The sequence below is a fragment of the Xyrauchen texanus genome, chromosome 37 (assembly GCF_025860055.1).
Source record: "Xyrauchen texanus isolate HMW12.3.18 chromosome 37, RBS_HiC_50CHRs, whole genome shotgun sequence".
Lineage (NCBI taxonomy): Eukaryota > Metazoa > Chordata > Actinopteri > Cypriniformes > Catostomidae > Xyrauchen > Xyrauchen texanus.
The window spans coordinates 31,352,396-31,374,576 of NC_068312.1; the positions used below are offsets into that span (position 1 = coordinate 31,352,396).

The 22,181-nt window shown below is 37.0% G+C and overlaps 2 protein-coding genes across 2 annotated transcripts; both read left to right on the forward strand.

Annotated features, from left to right (window-relative positions):
• Positions 1–1,153: 1,153 nt before the first annotated feature.
• Positions 1,154–15,728, forward strand: LOC127630999 (differentially expressed in FDCP 6 homolog). The gene is made up of 11 exons (XM_052108933.1): positions 1,154–1,292; positions 3,829–3,969; positions 4,396–4,575; positions 8,715–8,942; positions 9,988–10,134; positions 10,482–10,590; positions 11,713–12,011; positions 12,427–12,593; positions 13,394–13,592; positions 14,556–14,646; positions 15,106–15,728. The coding sequence occupies exons 1-11, from the start codon at positions 1,197–1,199 to the stop codon at positions 15,294–15,296; spliced, it is 1,848 nt and encodes a 615-aa protein (XP_051964893.1). The 5' UTR covers positions 1,154–1,196; the 3' UTR covers positions 15,297–15,728.
• Positions 15,729–16,181: 453 nt separating this feature from the next.
• Positions 16,182–21,840, forward strand: LOC127631089 (NADH dehydrogenase [ubiquinone] 1 beta subcomplex subunit 11, mitochondrial-like). The gene is made up of 3 exons (XM_052109064.1): positions 16,182–16,440; positions 20,822–20,955; positions 21,619–21,840. Exons 1-3 carry the CDS (start codon positions 16,258–16,260, stop codon positions 21,746–21,748), a joined length of 447 nt encoding a protein of 148 aa, XP_051965024.1. The 5' UTR covers positions 16,182–16,257; the 3' UTR covers positions 21,749–21,840.
• The last annotated feature ends 341 nt before the right edge of the window (positions 21,841–22,181 follow it).

Below are 22,181 nucleotides of genomic sequence, written 5' to 3' on the forward strand. Positions count from 1 at the left end.
GTACCCTGTTCTTTCTCTCCGTTTTCCCTGAAAGTGAACTCTTATTTTTGTATTGTCAGTTGTTGTTTTTTTTAAGGAATCTTTTGGGTTCAATAAAAGTTAAGCTCAATCGGCAGCATTTGTGGCATAATGTTGATTACCAGAAAAATCTATTTCAACTCATCCCTCCTTGTCTTTAAAAAAAAAAAGCAAAAATCGAGGTTACTCTGAGGCATTTACAATGGAAATTAATGTGACCAATTTTTGGAGAGTTTAAATGCAGAAATTAGCTTAATTGTATAAAAACATATTAAGTCATCGGTCAAAACGTGTGTTACTTGAGCTGTAAAGCTGTTTAAAAAATTTTTTTACAGTCATTTTAGTGTTAGTGTTTGGTGACATTACATCGTCATGGCAACGAAGTGATAAAATTGGCTATACCTTTACACAGAAAAGGTTAGGAAGTGATTTTAATCACACTAAAATCGTGTTTACATGCATATAGATTATGTCTTGTGGCTTTTGAAGCAGTGAGTATTTTAATGTAAAAAAGTATTGGCCCCCATTCACATGTTGTAATTGCCTCATTCTAACCCAGATTTGTACTTTTATTTAAAGAAAAGGTGGGTCAAGTCAATTTAACATTTTGTGGTTATCAACATTGTCAGAAGGGCTTTCGATTGAGCTCAACTTGTATTGAACCTGGATTATTCCTTTAATATTGGCTCAAATATTGTTACCCTCACAGTTGCAATTGGCCACTTCCTCTTTTACAGCTTATAAATAGACCCTATCTGAACCGTTTATGAACTCAGATGGGGGATTTGGCACAAATGCATTAGTCGTTATTTACATATCAAAAAGAGTTTAACCTGTCTTGCCTCCATAACAAGAGTTATACATTTTAAAACGGCTTGCCATACAGTTATTTCCATGTTACGACACACTTTATTGATGTCAAAGTTTTGTATATTCATTATAGGATAACATGATGTCATAATTCAGAATTCAACACAAACTTTTGATAAACTAATGATGTGTATAATGCTGGAGCATTATAACTTCTTTCTTGTTTGAGTATTGCCCCAGTAGAGGGTGTCATTTGCCTTTTGGAGGATGCACTCTTGTACAGTGGGTGTGGGTGGCCTTGAATGACAGAGCAAGAAAACGAGAACACACCGAAAAAAGGAAAAACGGAGAGTAAAATTACTACAGTCATGGACTTGCGCTCAGAACTGCTCAAGTCCATTTGGTATGCTTTCACTGCTCTAGATGTGGAGAAGAGTGGAAAGGTTTCCAAGTCTCAACTCAAGGTGAGCTGCACAACTATTAATATACTATGAAAAGAAGAAAAAATCAGGTTGCAGCATTCGAAAACTGTGGTTCTGTGCGACTCGTAGATCTCAAGGTGTTAAAATGGTGAAAAATATTTATTGATCTTAAAAAGTGGGGGGCAAAAGAAAACAAACTATCGCTGGGGGAGCGTTTTTCTCAAGTTGTGTTTTTGCTGCATTAAAGGTGCCATGCACTTGCTTTAACTGTTTGAGATGTGTTTCCTGTGTGCAGATAATCATATGCCACATGGTCTACCGTGAACTTGCTGAATGTTAGGTGGGTCATAGGTTTTCTATTACAAAAGCCTATTTACAAGACTCATCCTACTTGAAGAAACTTGTGCATTAACAGATTAAGGTATTAACTTTAAAGAAATGTAAATATTTTTGTATTATTTATTTTAAAGGGTAAATTATGCTTGATTTCAACCATTATTAGTTTTCTGAGAGCACAGCAATGCTGCTCATGATTAATTTTAATCCAGTAGAAATCACAAGCTGACCAGCTAAAATAGGGGATTTCTGACCAGAGGGCATTGTGAGTATGGCACTGTAAACGGGTCTACACTGATAAACTTTGAATCATCAAGTTTGAGAACTGATAGGATGGATGTAAAAGGGGGCCACCGGATGTGTGTAGTTTGCGCAGTTTCTCTGTAGCATCACAGCTCGATCTATTCATCTTTAGTCCATACCTTCACACATTCATTTACATGTTCTAAAAAAAGAGTTTAACCTCTCTTGCCTCCATAACAAGAGTTATACATTTTAAAACAGCTTGCCATACAGTTATTTCCATGTGACAACACACTTTATTGATGTCAAAGTTTTGTATATTCGTTATAGGATAAGATGATGTCATTCATATTCAGAGAATCATGTAGATAAGTTCCTGAGCAACATTAGAGAAGTGATGCTGTGTTGCCCTGCTGTTGCCTGAGTGCTTTTGTGGTGCATTTGAATCTTGATGTAAGCAGTTTGGTGCAAAGTCCTGGTGAAACCAGCCTGGCCTTGTTTTCTCTTTTATCACCTGTCATAAGTAGTTCAAAAAGGAAAATATGTCTTCTGGTTCCATTATCATGGAATCAATCGAAACTCTTCAGATAAATGATAAAATTAATATGGATAAATAGAGTAACTGCTGACTTCAAGCAGTGCCTCATTCCTGTTCCTCATAATACAATGTTATTCGAAGCATGGCGTTTTGTAAGGCAGTAAGGGACAACAAATCTATATAAAATACATACATTTTTAAATCAATATTATAGGGTTGCTAACTGTCCCGGATAAGCCAGGATGTCCCATATTTTGGGCGAAATGCTCAAAGGGGCATTTAAGCACTCAAAATTCTTAAGCATCCAGTGTTCAAATGGCAAAGTTGGCAACCCTAAGGTTCAACATCAATGTAAACCTTAATTAAGCAAATAATGCAAGTGTATGGAATGATCTCTGTGTGGTAGATTGTGGTATGTAAATACTGTACGTAGCTGTTGGTAAATTATCTTAATAATCAATAAGCGCAACATTATTTCAACCCTGTTATGGAGGGTTTGGACTTCATAGATTTATTTGAATGGAGAGCTGAGCAAATTTTGGTAGCAAAGGGTTGTTTCAGTGTGTTTTGTAATAAATCATAAATTTGTAAATGGAAGAAATATAAATTGCCCATAACAAATGTTTTGGGTCAACTTGATCACGTTCAAAATGTTTTGGGGTTAAAAATAAGTACAGAAATGTACTTAATGTAATACCAGCCTTAATTAGCACATATATTTGCATCACACCACCTTATTTATGCTCAATATCTTATGATCTTTTTGTTTGATTAATAAAAACAACATAACTTCAGCCCCATTACAGAAGGTTTGAACTTCATGTTAGAATTTGATCAGACAACAGAGCAAAGTTTGGTAATATCATTCAGTTTCAGTGTGTTTTGCAATAAACCACTCATTTATAAATGGAAAAATGTAATTATGTTTTGTATCAACTCTGTCACATTCCACATGGTTTGGGAAAGATTATATCAGCCTAGTACATGTACTTGCACTACACCACATTATGTACATCAATGACCTTGAGTTTTATTATCACTGTGTGGAAGATTGTGGTATGTAGCTGTTTGCAAGTGACCATTGTGTTTCGATTGATCAATAAGTGCAACATTATTTCAACACTGTCACAGAAGGTTTGGACTTCATATACTAACTATTTGAATAGAGAACTGAGCAAATGTTTGTGGTATTGGTGTTTCAGTGTGCTTTGTTATAAATAACACAGTTGTAAAAATCAATAACCCTTGACAAATCTGTCTAATGTTCAACCCTGTTGTGTTAACGTTTTGAGGTTGAAGATATTTGCTAAAATATTGCTGATATTGACCTTAACCACTCCACACATATAATTGCACTACAATACATTATTTGCTTTTTGCCAGATTTCTTGATCATGAGTTTTAATTGTGTATTATTATTTTATTAGTGCTCTTGTGTTTAAGATATGTGTTGTTCTGCAGGTCTTATCTCATAATCTTTATACAGTTCTGGGCATCCCTCATGACCCAGCAGCTCTTGAGGAGCACTTTAGAGATGATGATGATGGTCCAGTTTCCAGCCAAGGATACATGCCCTATCTCAACAAATACATCCTGGACAAGGTACTCACCCTCACTTCATCCTCTTACACCTCAGCAGGTGTTTTCATCTTGAGGTGTAGCATTTTATGTAAGATCATTTATTTGTGTCTGTGTTTATGCAGTACATCTGTTCTGGCAGAACTTAGAAATTCACTGATCAGCATACACTGATTCTCAATATGTTCTATTTAAATTACATTCGGTCATTTAGCAGATGTTTTTAACAGAGCGCCTTACAAATGAGGAACATAAGCAATTCAGCTCGCAAAAGTCAACCATATCTGAAGTGCTAATTTCCAAGAGTAGCTGGAGTAGTATTGAAACTAGCGCAGAAGAAAGAGGCAGACAAAGAATAGATGTTTTTTATTATATATGTTCTTGGATTTCAGACTTCAAAAATCACAATGTATTTATCTGTTCTTTTTGTTCTTCATCTTCTCTTTCCAGGTGGTGGAAGGAATGTTTGTTAAAGAAAATGTGGATGAGCTGTGTTGGACTCTTACGGCTAAGAAGAACTATCGACCACAAGGGAAGAGTATTCTGCCTGAGAAAGATGCCTTCCGCCTCTGGTGCCTCTTTATATTTCTTTCGGAGGACAGATACCCTCTGGTCATGATCCCTGATGAGGTGAGATTTCAAGTAAAAAAAAGTTTGTTCGTGATAAACTATTCAAAATGAAGACTGGTTGTTAGACTTAGTGGAACATGTCTGTAGTTAATATGATGAACTACACCTTTGGTTACTCTTAAGGGGAACAGACTTCTTCATATATAAACTTAACCCTCCTTTTGTCTTAGGATAATTATGCCCCGGAACAGGTAAAGAGTACATTTTAAATACAGAATAGTTGGTACTGGGACAAAACTTTGTGACTTTGTCAATTGTTCCTTCCATTGTCTTAACAGGTAAATTTTAACCTTTCATCTTCAAACTTTCGGCAAGTTTTACAGCTTTAAATAGTTTTTTTTTAACATCTATGAATCAAATTCAGCCATTCTGTCATTATTTACTAGTTCCAAACCCATATGAATTTCTTCCGTGAATCACAGAAGAATGACAGTTTTAGTGACTTTTCACTTCCATTGTATAGAGAGAGAAAAAAAAAGATGTAATGAAGTGAATGGTGACTGAAAATGTCAGTCCTTGAATATATAGTTCACCCAAATATTTAAATTCACTCATCATTTACTCACCCTCATGCCATACCAGATGTGTATGACTTTCTCTCTTCTGCTGAACACAAACAAAGGTTTTAGAAGAGTATTTCAGCTAGGTCCATACAAAGCAACTGAATGGTGGCCAAAACATTGAAGCTAAAAAAAAAACACATAAAAGCAGCATAAAAGTAATCCAAATGACTCCAGTGTTTAAATACATGTCTTCAGAGGCAATATGATTGGTGTGGGTGCAGGGGTGATTCTAGGATTTCAATCTAAGGACAGATACCCTTTTTTACAATGACACTATTAAGAGTGTTGCACATCAGACGCATCTGACAGATGACATGGCTCAGCCACAACTCCGGAGGCTGCTCAAATTGAGCATATTTTCCATTAAATTCTACCCAAATCATTATAAAAGGACATACTCTAGCGTTGTTCGTTCTTGAAGAAGGGAAAAACATTGGAAACGTTTGTGTTTTTTTTGTGTGTACTTGTGTGTACATGCCATGTTTGATACCTGTGCCATGTCCCAGCTGTGACGCTTCTCATCCGGTGTGCAACTGCCTTTAGATGTGCACATTTAATGTATTTCACTGTTTAGTATAGATGGTGTTTGTTGTGTGTTTACATCATTTAAGATAGCTGACTAATATTCATTCAGAATTTGTCATTTTCTATAATAAACACACTTATAAAGTTATTTAAAAAAAAAACTGAAACCATTTAAAGAATCATTCAAATGTTCAGATTTGTTCACGGATTTGTTCTGAGAACTATTTGTAAATCACATTTTATGCCAGTAGGTGTGTTTTGAGTCATTAAATCAGAGGTCGGCAACCTTTTTGACATGGAGTGCCGTTTTTTTCCTAGTTAATGGTTGTGCCATTGTACCCACCTGTTCACTGCCTGTTCTCCCTATGGCCAGTCCGCCCCTGTGTAGAGTGGTCTCTTAATTTTTTCCAGAGCTGTATACAGTATATATGCGCATGTGTGATTTTCCGAAGTTTTGAGTCCACTTGTGAAAATGTTTCTATTTTGCATTTTTCTAATTTAGTGTTTGTTTTTGTTTTATTAAGTGCAGGATCATGATTATGATATAATCATGATCCTGCATGTGAATTTTCACAGTGCATCTTGAATGCTTTTAATGAAAGAAAACCTGTCACAAATTTGCTTATTTGATTACTGATTATGAAATTTTGTGCAATCTTAAATATTTATTATATTATGTCATACTACATTTTCAAAATCTCACAGAGGGGTAATTACTAGCATGCAAACAACAGCTAGAGTGGTGCAGGCTATTTTACTTATTTGAAGTTTTTCGAACCAGCATTCAATCTACATCTTGATCCTTCCCCATTATCAGGCAGCGTGTTTTCATCATCTGAAATGGAGACTAAATATTATTAAAGTGCAAGCCATTCGCACACCACAAGCCGATCAACTATGTAGCCATTTTCGGTGAATCACACCTACAAAGTCTTTAAGAAACAAATGAAACACAGAATGTAGGCTGTCATCCGCGCAGCCTGACCGAAGTGAAGCGGGCGCATGAACTCACGTGATTAACAGAAAGTGTTGCGCTGCCGGCTCATAATGACGAATGACTTGCGCACGCTGCACAAGTCTGTTGGGTATACTTCAGTCTCATCACATTTTAACTTTTTGTTTAGTCACCCATTCAGCTCATGAAACCATTTTGTGTGATCATGAGGAAGGATTACATCAAGATGTAGATTGGAATGCATGTGCGGTATTTCATCTAAATAAAATAGTCTGCTTCTCTCTCATTGTTGCTGGCGTGCCATTGATTACCACTCTGTGTGCCATAGGTTTGCAGGCCCCTGCATTAAACCATTGATAATGCACAGAGACCAAAACAAGTCTAATTATACTTTATTCAAATCAACGTGTCTACTAACGCATAAGCGTTGTCTCTGTAAATGACAGCAAATAATGTCATTTTGTAAACTCCCGTGCATGACCATCAAGGAATATACAAAAAAAACGACATAGACAAAGTAACTACAGGTTTTACTTACATCCTGGTGTCATTGTAATGTCATTTAGTCAATTTTACTCTTAATTAATCCAGCTCCTTTATCACCTTGTTAAACGAGATTACTGAACAAGCGACATGCCACCTCTCTGTCGATAGGTAATAATAAGACGCTGATCCTCGCTCGTTCATGAATCGAATGAGTAAATGTTGTGTATTCATTCAGTTGGTAAAACCAGTGATCTGCTCCTTCACAGCCCACACTCCAATGCTATTGTCTCGCAATTTAGGCAGTCTTACAGTCCAGAAAAGACACAAAAGCCAAAGTTCCTCACACTTCAAACAAATGCAGGGCTGCAGCTATTTAAAACGCTTACGTGCTGATTGCAATGTCACAGATTAGTATGTATTAGTCACAGGCTAGTATATCGCCATAAGCAGAGAGCAAAAACAGGGTTCATTTATATAATATGCTTGGCTAAACCCTGAGGTTTATTATTAAGGCCTCTTCTGCACCAAATAACTTTCAGCGGGAAATGTTCATTCGTGTATTTTATATACATTTATGTAGTACAGATATATTATTATTATTATTATTATTTATTATTATTATTATTATAACAGTAAGAGTACGCAATTTGAAATAAGACACAAATTTCAATAAATAAAAAAAAACTATTACAAAAAGTATATTTATTTGCAAAAACAAATTAGCAGCTAACAGCAAAGAGATTCCTGTTGTAAGAACTTATATGCTGTTTTATGGCCTTTTTGGAGCTTCAAAGTTCTAGCCACCATTCACTTGAATAGTATGGACCTACAGAGTTGAGATATCCTTTTAAAATCTTTGTACTCTGCAGATGAAAGTCATGCATATTTGGGATGGCATGATGGTGAGTAACAGATGAAAGCATTTTCTTTTTTGTGTGAACTATCCCTTTAAGGACTGACATTTTCAGTCACTATTCACTTTCATTGCATCTTTTTTTTCTCTCCATACAATGAAATTGAAAGTTTACTAAAGCTGTTATTTTGCCTTTGTGTTCCACTGAAGAAAATCAAATGGGTTCAGAAACAAATCATGACAGAATTTTTATTTTTGGGTGAACTCTTAATCTAAGAGAAATGTTGGCCAGTTACAGTGCCTAAAATATACTTTCCCTTATACATTTTAACCTAAAATCCATGGACAAATTATGCATCAACCACACAAAATAAGCTGACTCCATGTTTTCTCTTTTTGTTTCTGTGCTAAATCACAACTTTTTTTTTCCCCTACTGCCCTTGTACTGTCTCATCTTGCAGTTTGGTTTATTTCCTGTGCCGTGTTTTGTAACGTTTGGCAAAACGTAACTTGTAAAAGTTTCACAGAAGAGAAGTAGCTGAAAACGGAGTGAAAACATATCCTGTGGCTCTATAGCTATTGTACAAATATAGTAATTATTCAAATAAGCAGGCACACAGACATTTGCACAACACAGATGCTTGTTTAATGCAGTCGTTTTAAGTTGGTTGATTATACAGTATATGCATAACAGCCGCGTTAAAACATTTGCTCTTGTCTCAACAGAATCTCACATGAAAGTTGCCTCTCTCCACAGGTTGAATATTTACTAAAGAAATTTTGCATGGCGATGAGCGTCGAGCTGAACCTTGTAGAACTGGAGGACTTCATTTCCCAAGATTCTGTTCAAAAGAATGGCTTCACTGTATGGGCCTTTCTGGAGATGATGAATTTGGGGAAACTTACAAGAGGCATTGCCAAAGAAACCCTCAGCATGGCAATTGAGGAGGTGTATAGGGAAATAGTGGGTGATGTGCTGAAAGAGGTATGGCACTGTATTTACTATTTATAAATTGTTATTGGATAATAATGTTTTGATGTTATTAAACATGATTATATTCCAAGAGTACATGGGCTTATACACTGAGATGGCAACTGAATTTATCAAATGTTAATTTTTTACATGTAGCCCCAAACGTATTGGACTCTGACTTAATATATCTACTAAAATTGGTTAAAGGTCATTGCAAAAATGACTAGAAAAATGAAGTTCATTCTGAGAAAAGGTGTAGCAGCATTTGTTTGCAGATGAGCCTTTGGTTAAGATGGTTTTATGTTTTGTTATCTAATGCAGTGACATTATAAGTGTGGCTTAAAGGGATAGTTCACCCAAAAATGAAAATTCTCTCATTATTTACTCACCCTCCTGGCATCCCAGATGTGTACAGTATGACTTTCTTTCTTCTGCAGAACACAAATTACAATTTTCTGAAGAATATTTCAGCTGTGTAGGTGCATTCAATGCAAGTGAATGAGTGCCAAAATTGTGACGCTCTAAAATTAAAATAAGTAATTTTTTTATCATCAATTCTCCCCCCTGCCCAGTAGTGGGCGATATGCATGAAGAACGTGAATCACCAAAAACAGAAGGAGAATGTAAAAGTGAAAGTGGTGATTGGCTGAGCAGGGAGGAGAATTTGAAGTAAAAAATTACTTAAATATTGATCTGTTTCTTACCCACACCTATTATATCGCTTCATAAGATGGTTATAAGGTAGTTAAGATTTAACCACCAGAGTTGTCTGGAGTACTTTTACGTTGCCCTTTATGTGGATTTTGGAGCTCCAACAATTTGATACCCATTCACTTGCATTGTATGGACCTACAGAGCTGAGATATTATTCTAAAAATCTTAATTTTCATCTTCAGCAGATGAAAGAAAGTCATACACATCTGGGATGGCATGAGGGTGAGTAAGGGTGAGAATTTTCAGTTTTGGTTGAACTAAACCTGTAAGTGCCCAAATATTTTTTGGACCCATTGTATGTGTGGATTTTTTAAATGTATAAAAATTGTATTTGTTGGCCCAGGGATATCTGTGGAAGAAAGGTCAGTTGAGGAGAAACTGGACAGAGCGTTGGTTCACCCTGAGACCCAGTACTTTAGTTTACTTCACCAGTGAGGAACGGAAGGACCGCAAAGGCAACATACAACTAGACGGAAACTGTTGTGTAGAGGTAGAGTGTGGGTTTCTGTGGGTATTTTGTGTGGTATTAGAATAATGAAAAAGCATAATTATATATTGACATTGACAATATCAGTGGCAGTTCATCACAGTGCACACTATGAGAATTTTTTGGGGGGCTGTGAAGGTGCAAACAGCTGAAGGCGACCTCCAGAGTGTAAATAATACATTTAATTGGTCAGATATTATGAGCTGCAGTACTACTGTATAATAATAACCAGTTTTATTGATGATCATGGACCACTGATTAGCACACAATTCAGAGTGAACATTAACCATTCAGTTCTGATTACTACAGCTGTGTGTGATGTTTCTGGTAACATCTGCTCTTTATCAAAGGTTCTTCCTGACAGAGATGGGAAGAGGTGCATGTTTTGCATAAAGACACTTACCAAAACCTATGAACTCAGCGCCTCCGACACCAAACAGAGACAGGAGTGGACTACAGGTCTGCAGGCTATGTTTCTTTGATTTTGCTTATGTTTGTTTGTTTCCCTTGAAATGTGGCCATATTGATTGAAAGGATAGTTTGAAGAAGTTTATGTCCCTGTTGCTGAATGTTCCCTCACCTCAAGAGGCACTTGTTCACTAAGGGCACTTCTCTCCACCATATGATTTACGTTTTACAATTGGCTATTGTTGTTGTCTAACCTTTACACCAATTAAAAAATAAATCAATATGTCACTGAGGTTTTCACAAGCTACTGAAACAAAGCTTCGTCGAGGGAAACCTGTGACATTTCACAGGTTGAATTTTGACTCCCTGAAATGTGTCGTGAGACATAATATGAAACTTTATGTACAGGTAAATCCTTTCTAGAGGTGCAATATGTTTTTCAAATGTAATTGCCATATCTGGGGATCATAATATCATATAGTAGTGGGTTCTTTTGAATTGGGCCAGTAAGTGATCACCTATAAAATTTTAAAAGTCACCTAGTAACACTCTAGCAACCACATTGTAATGCACTTTACACCTTACTAACCAAAATGCTCTTTCAAGTTGCAACTCGCAACACCCTGGGATTGTGGTGGCAACTTTTGAATGGGCAAGTGCCACTATTTTAGAATGACTACATCATAATGAGTTATAACACCGTCAGGGTTTGCTGGGGTCGGGAACCTCTAAAGAGCCAAAATTGGATGCTAGGGGTCGGTGGAAACTTTGCATAAAAAAAGAAAGTGTAAAAAAAAAAACATGTATCAAATTTGACATTCTTTTGATTCATTCTACTTTCTAAAGACGAGTTGGATATCAAGTGATTAATCATGATTATTCTCTTGACAGTCATTGTTTTTACCAGTAATTTTTTTTAAATAAAAGTACAATGTTAGTACAATGACTATATATAATAAATATAGAATTTCGCAAATACGTTTTCTTTTATAATATTAAGTTTACTATATCTCAGACACATTATAAATGGACCTTTACACATTAAAATATAATGTTGCCTGCCTTTATATTTAAGGAAGGGAGTCCCTTGCGTGTGGATCATAAAATGTGGGTGTCAAAAGTAAAAATATATCCTGTAATAACTGGCAAGTTATTGTATTCTTTCTCCACTAGCTATTCAAACGGCAATCCGGCTGCATGTGGAGGGTAAAAATTCTCTTCATAAAGATCTAAAACTGAAACGACGTGAGCAACGTGAACAGAGAGAGAAGAGACGGGAGGCGAAGGAGCAGGAGCTGCAGCGCTTGCGGGCTCTACAGGAGGAACGGGAACGGAAGATGGCCGAGCTGGAGCTCCTGAAGGAGGCGCAGAGGCAGGCGCAGGCACTGCTAGAGCAAGATGAACTGCGCAGACGCCAGCAGCACGAACAACTCCAGCAAGCCCTGGAGATCCAGCTCAAAGAGGCTGAAGAGGTGTGGATGGATGGATGGATGGATTGATAGATGGATGGGATAAATTGGCTGGGTTGATGGATGATGTAAACATTGGATGGATGGATGGATGGATTGGATATGAATGGATAGATAGATGCATGGATGGATACATTGATGGATACTTGGCAGACTTTATGAATTGATGGAAATTTGGAGGATAGGGGATGGATAGATGGGAGACATTGGTTGGATTTACTGAAGGATAGAAAGATAGAGACATGGATGGATGGATTTAATGGATTAGAGCTATGATTGTTTAAATAGAATGTTGGTTCAGGAACAACAGAGTATGTTGATCTAGGAATCACAATAGATGGATGGATGGATACAGAAAAATTACAATGTGTGGAATAGCTGGCTGTCAATAAGAGGACCCTTGTTGGATTGTGTGCAGGCGCGGGCGAGCATGCAAGCAGAGATGGCACTGAAGGAAGCTGAGGCTGAAAGACAGAGAACACGAATCAGAGAACTAGAGGCCATGCAGCAGCGGCTAGAAGAGGCTCTGCAACAGGAAATCAAAGCCAGGCAGGACGAAGAGGCCTTCCGCTATGCACAAGCTCGGTAAGAAGCAGCATGCAACAGTTTTGAGTAATACACACATTCTCTGTTTCACGCACACACACCCCCACTAACAAACAAATTAATTTACATTTAAACAATGCTCCTCACTTATGCATACGCAGTCAAACAGTCTGCCCAAACTGGTGCCCATATTTTCAATTAAATGTGCTGCAAGCATCTTAGAAAACAAGTTACTAAAACTCATCAGTGCTCTTTAGGGAGGATATGTCAAAGTTAGTCTAAATGCTCTCCCCTGAAAACAAACACATGTGGTTGTGGAGAATTAATCGAGAGGAAGTTACCAGAGGAAGTAATTGAGAGAAAAGAGACTCTTAACATGAATATGTATGAGAAATATATACATATGTTCCTTTTGAAAGGAAAAAACGAATGCTATTTTGTGTTCAGTAAAGACATGATACTTCTGTTTCAATCTGTTCACTCCACAATAAATATATGCAAAATGGCCTACAAACCTACAACTTGATCATCATTGTTGACAAAATACTGTCATATTTAAATAAATTCCACCTGCAACACTTTGAATTGTCATGTACTGTACAGTAGGGTCCAAAGTTGAGACCACATAAAAACAAAAAAAAATTTAAATATAAAAATATAATTAAAAGATTTGGAAATCAAATAAGCAAAGTTGTGACTTTGTCCATCTTTGTACAAAAAGTCAGACATTGACGCACACAAGGATCATGCTGGGATAACAAGGATCATCAGGTTCTGTACAAACGTGGAGTCCATGTCTAGCTCGTGTGCATGCTGAGCTCATTGTTTTATCATTACAGGCTACTTGCTGAGGAAGAGGAGAAGATGAAGGCCCTGATGTCTCTCCGTGAAGAGCAGGAAGAGGATATTCAACGAGCCCAGCGAGAGAAACAGGAGCTCAGACAGGAAATGGAAAGTAAGTCTCGTGCTCTGGAGGAAGCACAGATACAACTGGAGGAGATCAGGGCCAATCGGCATAGAGTGGACCAGGATGTCGTGGTGAGCTTCACTTTGTATAATCCTTTGGCATTAGAATATTAGCCTTACAGTAGTTCAGGTTTGTATGCAATCGAGGTTACAGTGAGGCTCTAGCAATGGAAGTGAAGTTTTTGAGTGTGTAAAGGCATTAATTCTTCTGTTAAAACTTGTTTATTGTTTGAGCTATAAAGTTGTTTAAATCTTCATTTGTCCAGTTGTTTTACGGTTTGTTGACATTACATCAACATTACATGACATGGAAGTGAATGGGCCCAAACTGAAAAGGTTAAAATACTCACTGTTTTAAAAGTATTGCCACAAGACACCAATAATATGTGTAAACATGAATGATAGTGTGATAAATTTGCTTGCTAACCTTTCCTGTGTGATGTTATAGCCAATTTTACAACTTCATGACCATGTAATTCTCAATAAAACAAAACACTAAAACGTTTACAGTTCAAATAATACATGAGTCTCAACAGAACAATTAATCTGTGCTTTTATAAGCTTCACGGTTCTGCCTTTAAACCCTCCAAAAATTGGTCACATTCACTTCCACTGTAAGTGCCTCACTGTTACCTTGATTTTTCCTTTTGTTAAAGACAAGGACGTACAAGTGGAAATTACTTTTTGTGGTACTCAATATTATGCCAAAATTGCTGTTGATCGAGCTTAACTTTTATCGAACCCGGAATATTCCTTTAATCTTGGTCAATGTTACTTTCTCTGTATAATAATACATTGCTAACATTAAAAGTTGTATATGCTGACATCTGTTAATGGATACTGAACTTACATAGCCTCTGAATAAATGCTGTAAAAAATATTGTTCAGTTTTAGTTTATTATAATTAATGCATTAATTAATGTTAATGTAAAGAACCTTATTTGAATTGTTCATGCTGAACGCTGATTATTATTGCAGTGGGTATGTAAAAAGTCTATGATCACTGAAAAAATCTTCATCTTTTGATCCTGATAGGCTGCCCAAAGGAAGCTTCGTCAGGCTAGCACCAATGTTAAACACTGGAACGTTCAAATGAACAGATTAATGCATCCAATTGGACCAGGAGGTATGCATATAGAAAACTCACACATATTTCAAGTCTATGATTTAAAATACAATCCAGCTCACACTTTGCATTTAACATGACTGTAATTTGATCAATATCAGTGCTCTATGGGTTAAATTTGGCTGATGTTGAGATTACTCAACTAAAATAATACATACACTACCAATCAAAAGTTTGGACACACCTACCAATTGCACAGGCTGGTAGATGCATGCAATCTAGGTCTGCACCCCTTGTTCTCATTGCAGGGTCAGAGAAAAAAAAAAACACTGATAACCTCATTCCCTGATGACAGCTCTTTTTAAAAAAGTCACAATTCTTTTAACATCACCCTTGGTTTAGTGCTGCAATCAGTTTTACTGTGTAGCTAACTAACTATTATTTTGATTTCAAAATCAACAATCTGTCTCTAACATCCCTGTATTTTCTCATCTTACTGTATGTTTATGTGGTGTCCAGATAAAAGGTCCTCTGGAGGTGGATCTTTTTCCAGCTTTCGTATCCCTACACAGAAGGATCCTGGACTGCGTCTAAAGCAGAAAGGCGATGACCAAAATGAAGAAAGCAAAGAAAACATGGAGAGCAGAGGAGGCTGCGAAGCTGACAAGCGACTCTCACAAACTTCCAACGGAGACATGGAAATACCTTGATGACCTCAAAGGACAAATAAAGCTGTCTTTGTTAAATGGACTAAGACTAATTGAGAACAAATGGATAGATGCCAAGAAATGTCCTCATGCAGTTAAACAAATGATACTTTTTGCATTTTAATGTATATTTACTAGTGCCATGTAGTGATCAAGTCATTGTTTTAATATCATTTGAAACAGTCATGTTTTTGTACACTTCCCCACACCTTTGATGAAGTATTGTTCTGTAGTTAGTAAATAAGCCAACTGACTTTTAAGTTGCTCAAAAACCTGTTTTGTAGGCTAGGATGTACACTGAATAAAACTGGTAAACGGTAAGATATTTCCCTGTGGTGAAAGTTGAAAATATACAGACTGTATACATACATCCATACATTTACGTATATGTGAGACTACAGTTTGCAACAGTTAAGGCATGTAAACTTGTGAGGCAGGAACATGTTGAAGCGCAGAAGCGTCTGTGGTTTTCAGAGCTTCCTGCTTAAACAGTCAGAAAGCCAATGCACGAAGAATGTAAATTAGTTAGTTAAATTTAACTGTAATGCAAAGAAAATTATTGTTTATTCAGGGGCATTTACACAAAAGTATTTTAGTACCTGTTTAGAACGTAAAATGTTTTGTTACGTTTTTTATTTTATTAAAATATTAGTAATAATTTTAAAAAATAAAACCTACCACAGTAATTCACTAAAATGCTATGCGATGTAATTTTTCCATCCTCATTTTTTATTATTATTCCAATGTTTGTTTTGTCAACATAAGAAATAGCGAAATCGAGACGCCTGCTGTTCAGTAGTGGTTACTACAACTAGCCAGTTTTGCTATATGCCACACACCGAACTCTGCCTCTGGGTGGCAGTAGGGTCCATAACAAACGGAGGAAAAACCTTGTAACCCGGAAATATAAATTGGCACGACTCCTGTCCCGATACAGCTTCTCAGTGCCGAGAAATCGGGTAAAATGGCTTCACGCCTGAGCCGAATCTGGCCCGCCCTGTCCCGGGTTCGCTTGAGGTCGGCGCTCGGGTGTCGCTGTGTGTCACAGACAACGAAATCCAGTGCGGCCGTTGCGTCCGATCTGCAGCCAGTGTCGCCCGCTGCTCAGGACAGTCATGGACATACAGAGGTCAGCCCGTTTGAGAAGGTATGAGAATCACAACTGCACCTCAAATACATGTGTTTGATGCATGGAAAGTAGTTACGATTGGAATAATTGTTATTAAGATATTATTCAAGAGGGGTTTGAGTGCTGCCAGACTGCTCTATAAACTATCTTTAGTCTAAACCGTATTCAGTTTGACGTGCTTTGACTGGTACATGTTTACATTGCATGTTCGCTGTTCCCTCTGTCTATTGTGCATTGTCTCTTGTTATCCAGTATTTATAATCTGTATTGCACCATGTTTATATGATGCACAGCAGTACCTACAGCAATGTCCATCGTTTCTGTTGTAGTTTATATTAACCAGAGTAAGGGAGGGGGTCAAGAACTACTTCTAAAACAGACAACAGAGATGGATGAACATCACATTATGAATGGCGATGAAAACTAAAGAGTTTTGGGGAACTTTGCTGTATATCATTCATGGGACAAAAGTGTGAAGATGATCGAATAGTTTGCAAATCTGCAAAAAGATTTGGATATTTTGTTCAGACTTTTAAGAATGATGTGAGCACTGCTTTCAGATTTGTTATTCTTTCATAGATTTTCATTCTTACAAGGAGTGTTTTGGGTTTAATACAAGTTAAACTCTATTGACCACATTTGTGGTATAATGTTGATTACCACAGAAAACAAGAAAAGAAAGAAACACATGATGTAAGGCACATACAAACAAAGTAAACCAGTCCAATACACAAAACGTTAAATACACAGTTTTTCAAAAGTATAGCCACAATAATTGAAGGGATATTCCACCCAAAAATGAAGATTATTTTATAATTTACTCACCCTCATGCCATCCCAAATGTGTTTGACTTTTATTTCTGCTCAACACAAATGAAGATTTTTAGAAGAATATTTCAGCTCTGTAGGTCCATACAATGCAAGTGAATGGGTGCTAACATTTTGAAGATCCAAAATCCACATAATGGCAGCATGAAATAAGACTCCAGTGGTTAAGTCCATATCTTCTGAAGTGATATGATAGGTGTGGGTGAGAAACAGATCAATATTTAAATGACTATAAATACTCCCTGCTCTGTCAGTCTCCACATTCTTCTTCTGTTTTTTTGGTGATTTGCATTCTTCATGCATATAGACCCCTACTGGCCAGGGAGGATAATGTATGATTTAAAATGACATACAATTCATATTTCTTACCCAGACCTTTCATATAATGTAAGAAGATATGTATTTAACCACTGAAGTCTTATCGGTTATTTTTATGCTGCCTTGGATTTTGAAGCTTCAAAATTTTGGCACCCATTCACTTGCATTGTATGGACCAACAGAGCTTTCTGCAAATATCTGTTCTGCAAAAAAAAAAAGTAACACATCTGGAATGCCAGGAGGGTGAGTAAATAATTAGATAATTTACATTTTTGGGTGAACCATCCCTTTAAGCATAATGCGTGTTAACATGACTCTAGTTTATTAAATTGCTCAAGACCCTTACACACATTCAGCGACTTTCTCGCTGGATGTTGCTAGTCTCTGTAATGTCAAGTGGTGGACTGCCATACGTGCAGTCCACCAATAACGTTAGTTTGACAGCAGTAGAAACGTCCACAAGCCACTTTACATTAATTGCTGTTTCATTGCTCAACGGACATGTTAGTGATTGGTTAGAATACTCAACCGCTCCATAAACATGTTGTAAATAGAACTGACGCAACAGGAGCAGACTTAAATTGAACACTGTAATCGTCAGTTTTCACGATTACATAATCGTGGCAGCCGTAATCGCGATTTAGTTTTTCGATTAATTGTGCAGCCCTACTGTAGATTTTAATGGCCCAGTCTCACTCCTTACACCCGCTCTGACCTTCACTTCATACAAACATCATCAACATCCCTTGCAACCTCCTTCCTCCCCCCTCCTGCTACTCAACCTGCCCTTAAGATCTGTTAAGAGAAGGTGTGACGTGTATTCCGGAAACAAAAGACAAGGAAAGCACAGGGCCCAGATGGTGTTTCACCCACTTTTCTAAAATCATGTGCTTGCCAACTGGCCCCCATCTTCACACAGATCTTCAATAGATCACTTGATCATTTTATCCTGTTTATGATCAGATACGGAGAGTAAGCGATGTAATTGGTGCTCTGTCTTACAGCAAGTAAGTTCCCCTCATAAACAGCAAGTTTGGAGCACTAGTAGCAGAACTGCATCTAAGAAACACATGTGTATGTCTGCTTACATGTGTACTGTACTGTCCTACTAATCACGACTGATCATGAGAGTTTACGCATATACCTAATTTTTGGTCGTTGCTTTAACTTTTGTTTTTGAACAGGATGAATGAAATGGCTTTACAAAAAAAGAGACGAACCGTTTTCCACTTAACAACAAACACTATGAGTGCTGTCATTGTTTTCAATGATGCACAACCTGTACATATCTGTGAACATCTCAAAGAAATTGTGTTGGAGTTGTATGATCCTTTAAAAAAAAAAAAAAAAAAAGTATATATATATATATATATATATATATACATACACACACACACACACACACACAGTCAGGTCCATAAATATTGGGACATCGACACAATTCTAATCTTTTTGGCTCTATACACCACCACAATGGATTTGAAATGAAACGAACAAGATGTGCTTTAACTGCAGACTTTCAGCTTTAATTTGAGGGTATTTACATCCAAATCAGGTGAACGGTGTAGGAATTACAAAGGTTTGTATATGTGCCTCCCACTTTTTAAGGGACCAAAAGTAATGGGACAATTGGCTGCTCAGCTGTTCCATGGCCAGGTGTGTGTTATTCCCTCATTATCCCATTTACAAGGAGCAGATAAAAGGTCCAGAGTTCATTTCAAGTGTGCTATTTGCATTTGGAATCTGTTGCTGTCAACTCTCAATATGAGATCCAAAGAGATGTCACTATCAGTGAAGCAAGCCATTATTAGGCTGAAAAATCAAAACAAACCCATCAGAGAGATAGCAAAAACATTAGGTGTGGCCAAATCAACTGTTTGGAACATTCTTAAAAAAAAAAAGAACGCACCGGTGAGCTCAGCAACACCAAAAGACCCGGAAGACAACGGAAAACAACTGTGGTGGATGACCGAAGAATTCTTTCCCTGCTGAAGAAAACACCCATCACAACAGTAGGCCAGATCAAGAACACTCTCCAGGAGGTAGGTGTATGTGTGTCAAAGTCAACAATCAAGAGAAGACTTCACCAGAGTGAATACAGAGGGTTCACCACAAGATGTAAACCATTGGTGAGCCTCAGAAACAGGAAGGCCAGATTAGAGTTTGCCAAACAACATCTAAAAAAGCCTTCACAGTTCTGGAACAACATCCTATGGACAGATGAGACAAAGATCAACTTGTACCAGAGAGATGGGAAGAGAAGAGTATGGAGAAGGAAAGGAACTGCTCATGATCCAAAGCATACCACCTCATCAGTGAAGCATGGTGGTGGTAGTGTCATGGCGTGGGCATGTATGTCTGCCAATGGAACTGGTTCTCTTGTATTTATTGATGATGTGACTGCTGACAAAAGCAGCAGGATGAATTCTGAAGTGTTTCGGGCAATATTATCTGCTCATATTCAGCCAAATGCTTCAGAACTCATTGGACGGCGCTTCACAGTACACATGGACAATGTGTACAATGTGTACTTCGGGTCATGGACAATGACCCGAAGCATACTGCGAAAGCAACCAAAGAGTTTTTTAAGGGAAAGAAGTGGAATGTTATGCAATGGCCAAGTCAATCACCTGACCTGAATCCGATTGAGCATGCATTTCACTGGCTGAAGACAAAACTGAAGGGAAAATGCCCCAAGAACAAGCAGGAACTGAAGACAGTTGCAGTAGAGGCCTGGCAGAGCATCACCAGGGATGAAACCCAGCGTCTGGTGATGTCTATGCGTTCCAGACTTCAGGCTGTAATTGACTGCAAAGGATTTGCAACCAAGTATTAAAAAGTGAAAGTTTGATTTATGATTGTTAATCTGTCCCATTACTTTTGGTCCCTTAAAAAGTGGGAGGCACATATACAAACTGTTGTAATTCCTACACTGTTCACCTGATTTGGATGTAAGTACCCTCAAATTAAAGCTGAAAGTCTGCAGTTAAAGCACATCTTGTTCGTTTCATTTCAAATCCATTGTGGTGGTGTATAGAACCAAAACGATTAGAATTGTGTCAATGTCCCAATATTTATGGATCTGACTGTGTGTGTGTGTATGTGTATATATATATATATATATATATATATATATATTGGCAAGTTGATACATTGGTCTATACTATAGTAACAGAATTTACTGTTTGACTTAAGTAATACCTGCCATAAATGCATGTTTTAAAATAGTAAATGTTCAGTTTTGTCTTTGCAGAATCCAGATTTCCATGGCTTCCATCATCAGGACTCATTTGTGGATGAATGGAACATGAGGTTGGCATTTTTCTTTGGCATATCAGTGGCCATTGTTATCGGAGGCACTTTCATCCATTACTTACCAGATCACGGGTAAGAATATTAATTAATTCTGTAATAATTTTCTCACACAATATATCTCGGCAATAAATATGTGCTAATACAAATGTATCTTAGTGAACCATAATATTAAATATACTATTGTAACTCATGAGTTTAACAATTGATGAGATAACTAAATGCACATTATGGAAAACTGAACGTAAAACAAGTTGTTCTGTAAAATGTGTATGAATTTTACTGGTGTACACAAACTGCAAAAAGATTGGAGGTTTAGCAATAAGTGTGTGGACTGAGACAGGATGTTTGAAAGGTTTCAAACATTAAGACATAAGGTGCAGTGCCCTAAAAAGATGCACAATAATTTACCTTGGAGTTAAAGTATGAACTTTTATTTGTACACTTCTAGAAAGCGTGCATTTAGCTGCAAACTAGTCTAAGGCAGCAAGGTGCAATATTGAGAGAGAAATGTAAATCTATTCTTGGCATACTATCATAAATGTAAACTATTTATAATTTAATCTTCCATAATTGGGTCTTTTGGCTTAAAGTTGTTATCAGCAATCTTGCCCAATCATCAGCATATGGGTTAATTTAGATGCATCAGTCTCCAAGTGTGCTTTTATTTTCCATTGGCTTATTTCATGAGAAGAAATAACCTTTAAAATGTCTGCTTTCCTTTTTTTTATCTATCAGTATGAGGCAGTGGGCTCGGCGGGAAGCTGAGAGGTTGATCAAACAGAGGGAGGCTGATGGTCTTCTTCTCATGTCTGAAAACTATTACGACCCCAGCAAGATTGTTCTCCCCTCATCTGGAGAGGAGTAGACAATATTCTGTCAATAAATATCCTGTTCATTTGTGTTTGATTGTACATTTGACTCTCCACAACTGTTATAATAAAATTAAATATGTTATAATATGGTATGTGGTATTTTCAAATGATAAACAGTAGGTATAAACTTTCTGAAACAGCAGGAACCGGTAGAATTAAAAAATGTTGTTTGCAACAATATGGGCAAAATAAAGTTGGGTGTTTTGTGTACAGTATGTTTTAGTATTTATTTTTATGTAATTTTATAGCATTAAAAGGCCTGTGTCAGCACACAAGGATTGTACTTTCAATAGCATGAAAGAGTAAATACTACAATCCGAGCCAAAGCATTTGTATGCCGTACTAAATGACTTAAAATAATTGTACAGTCCTGCAGTAAAAGTACTAGAGAATTTGCTGAATTTTAGGCATATGAAAACAGTATTG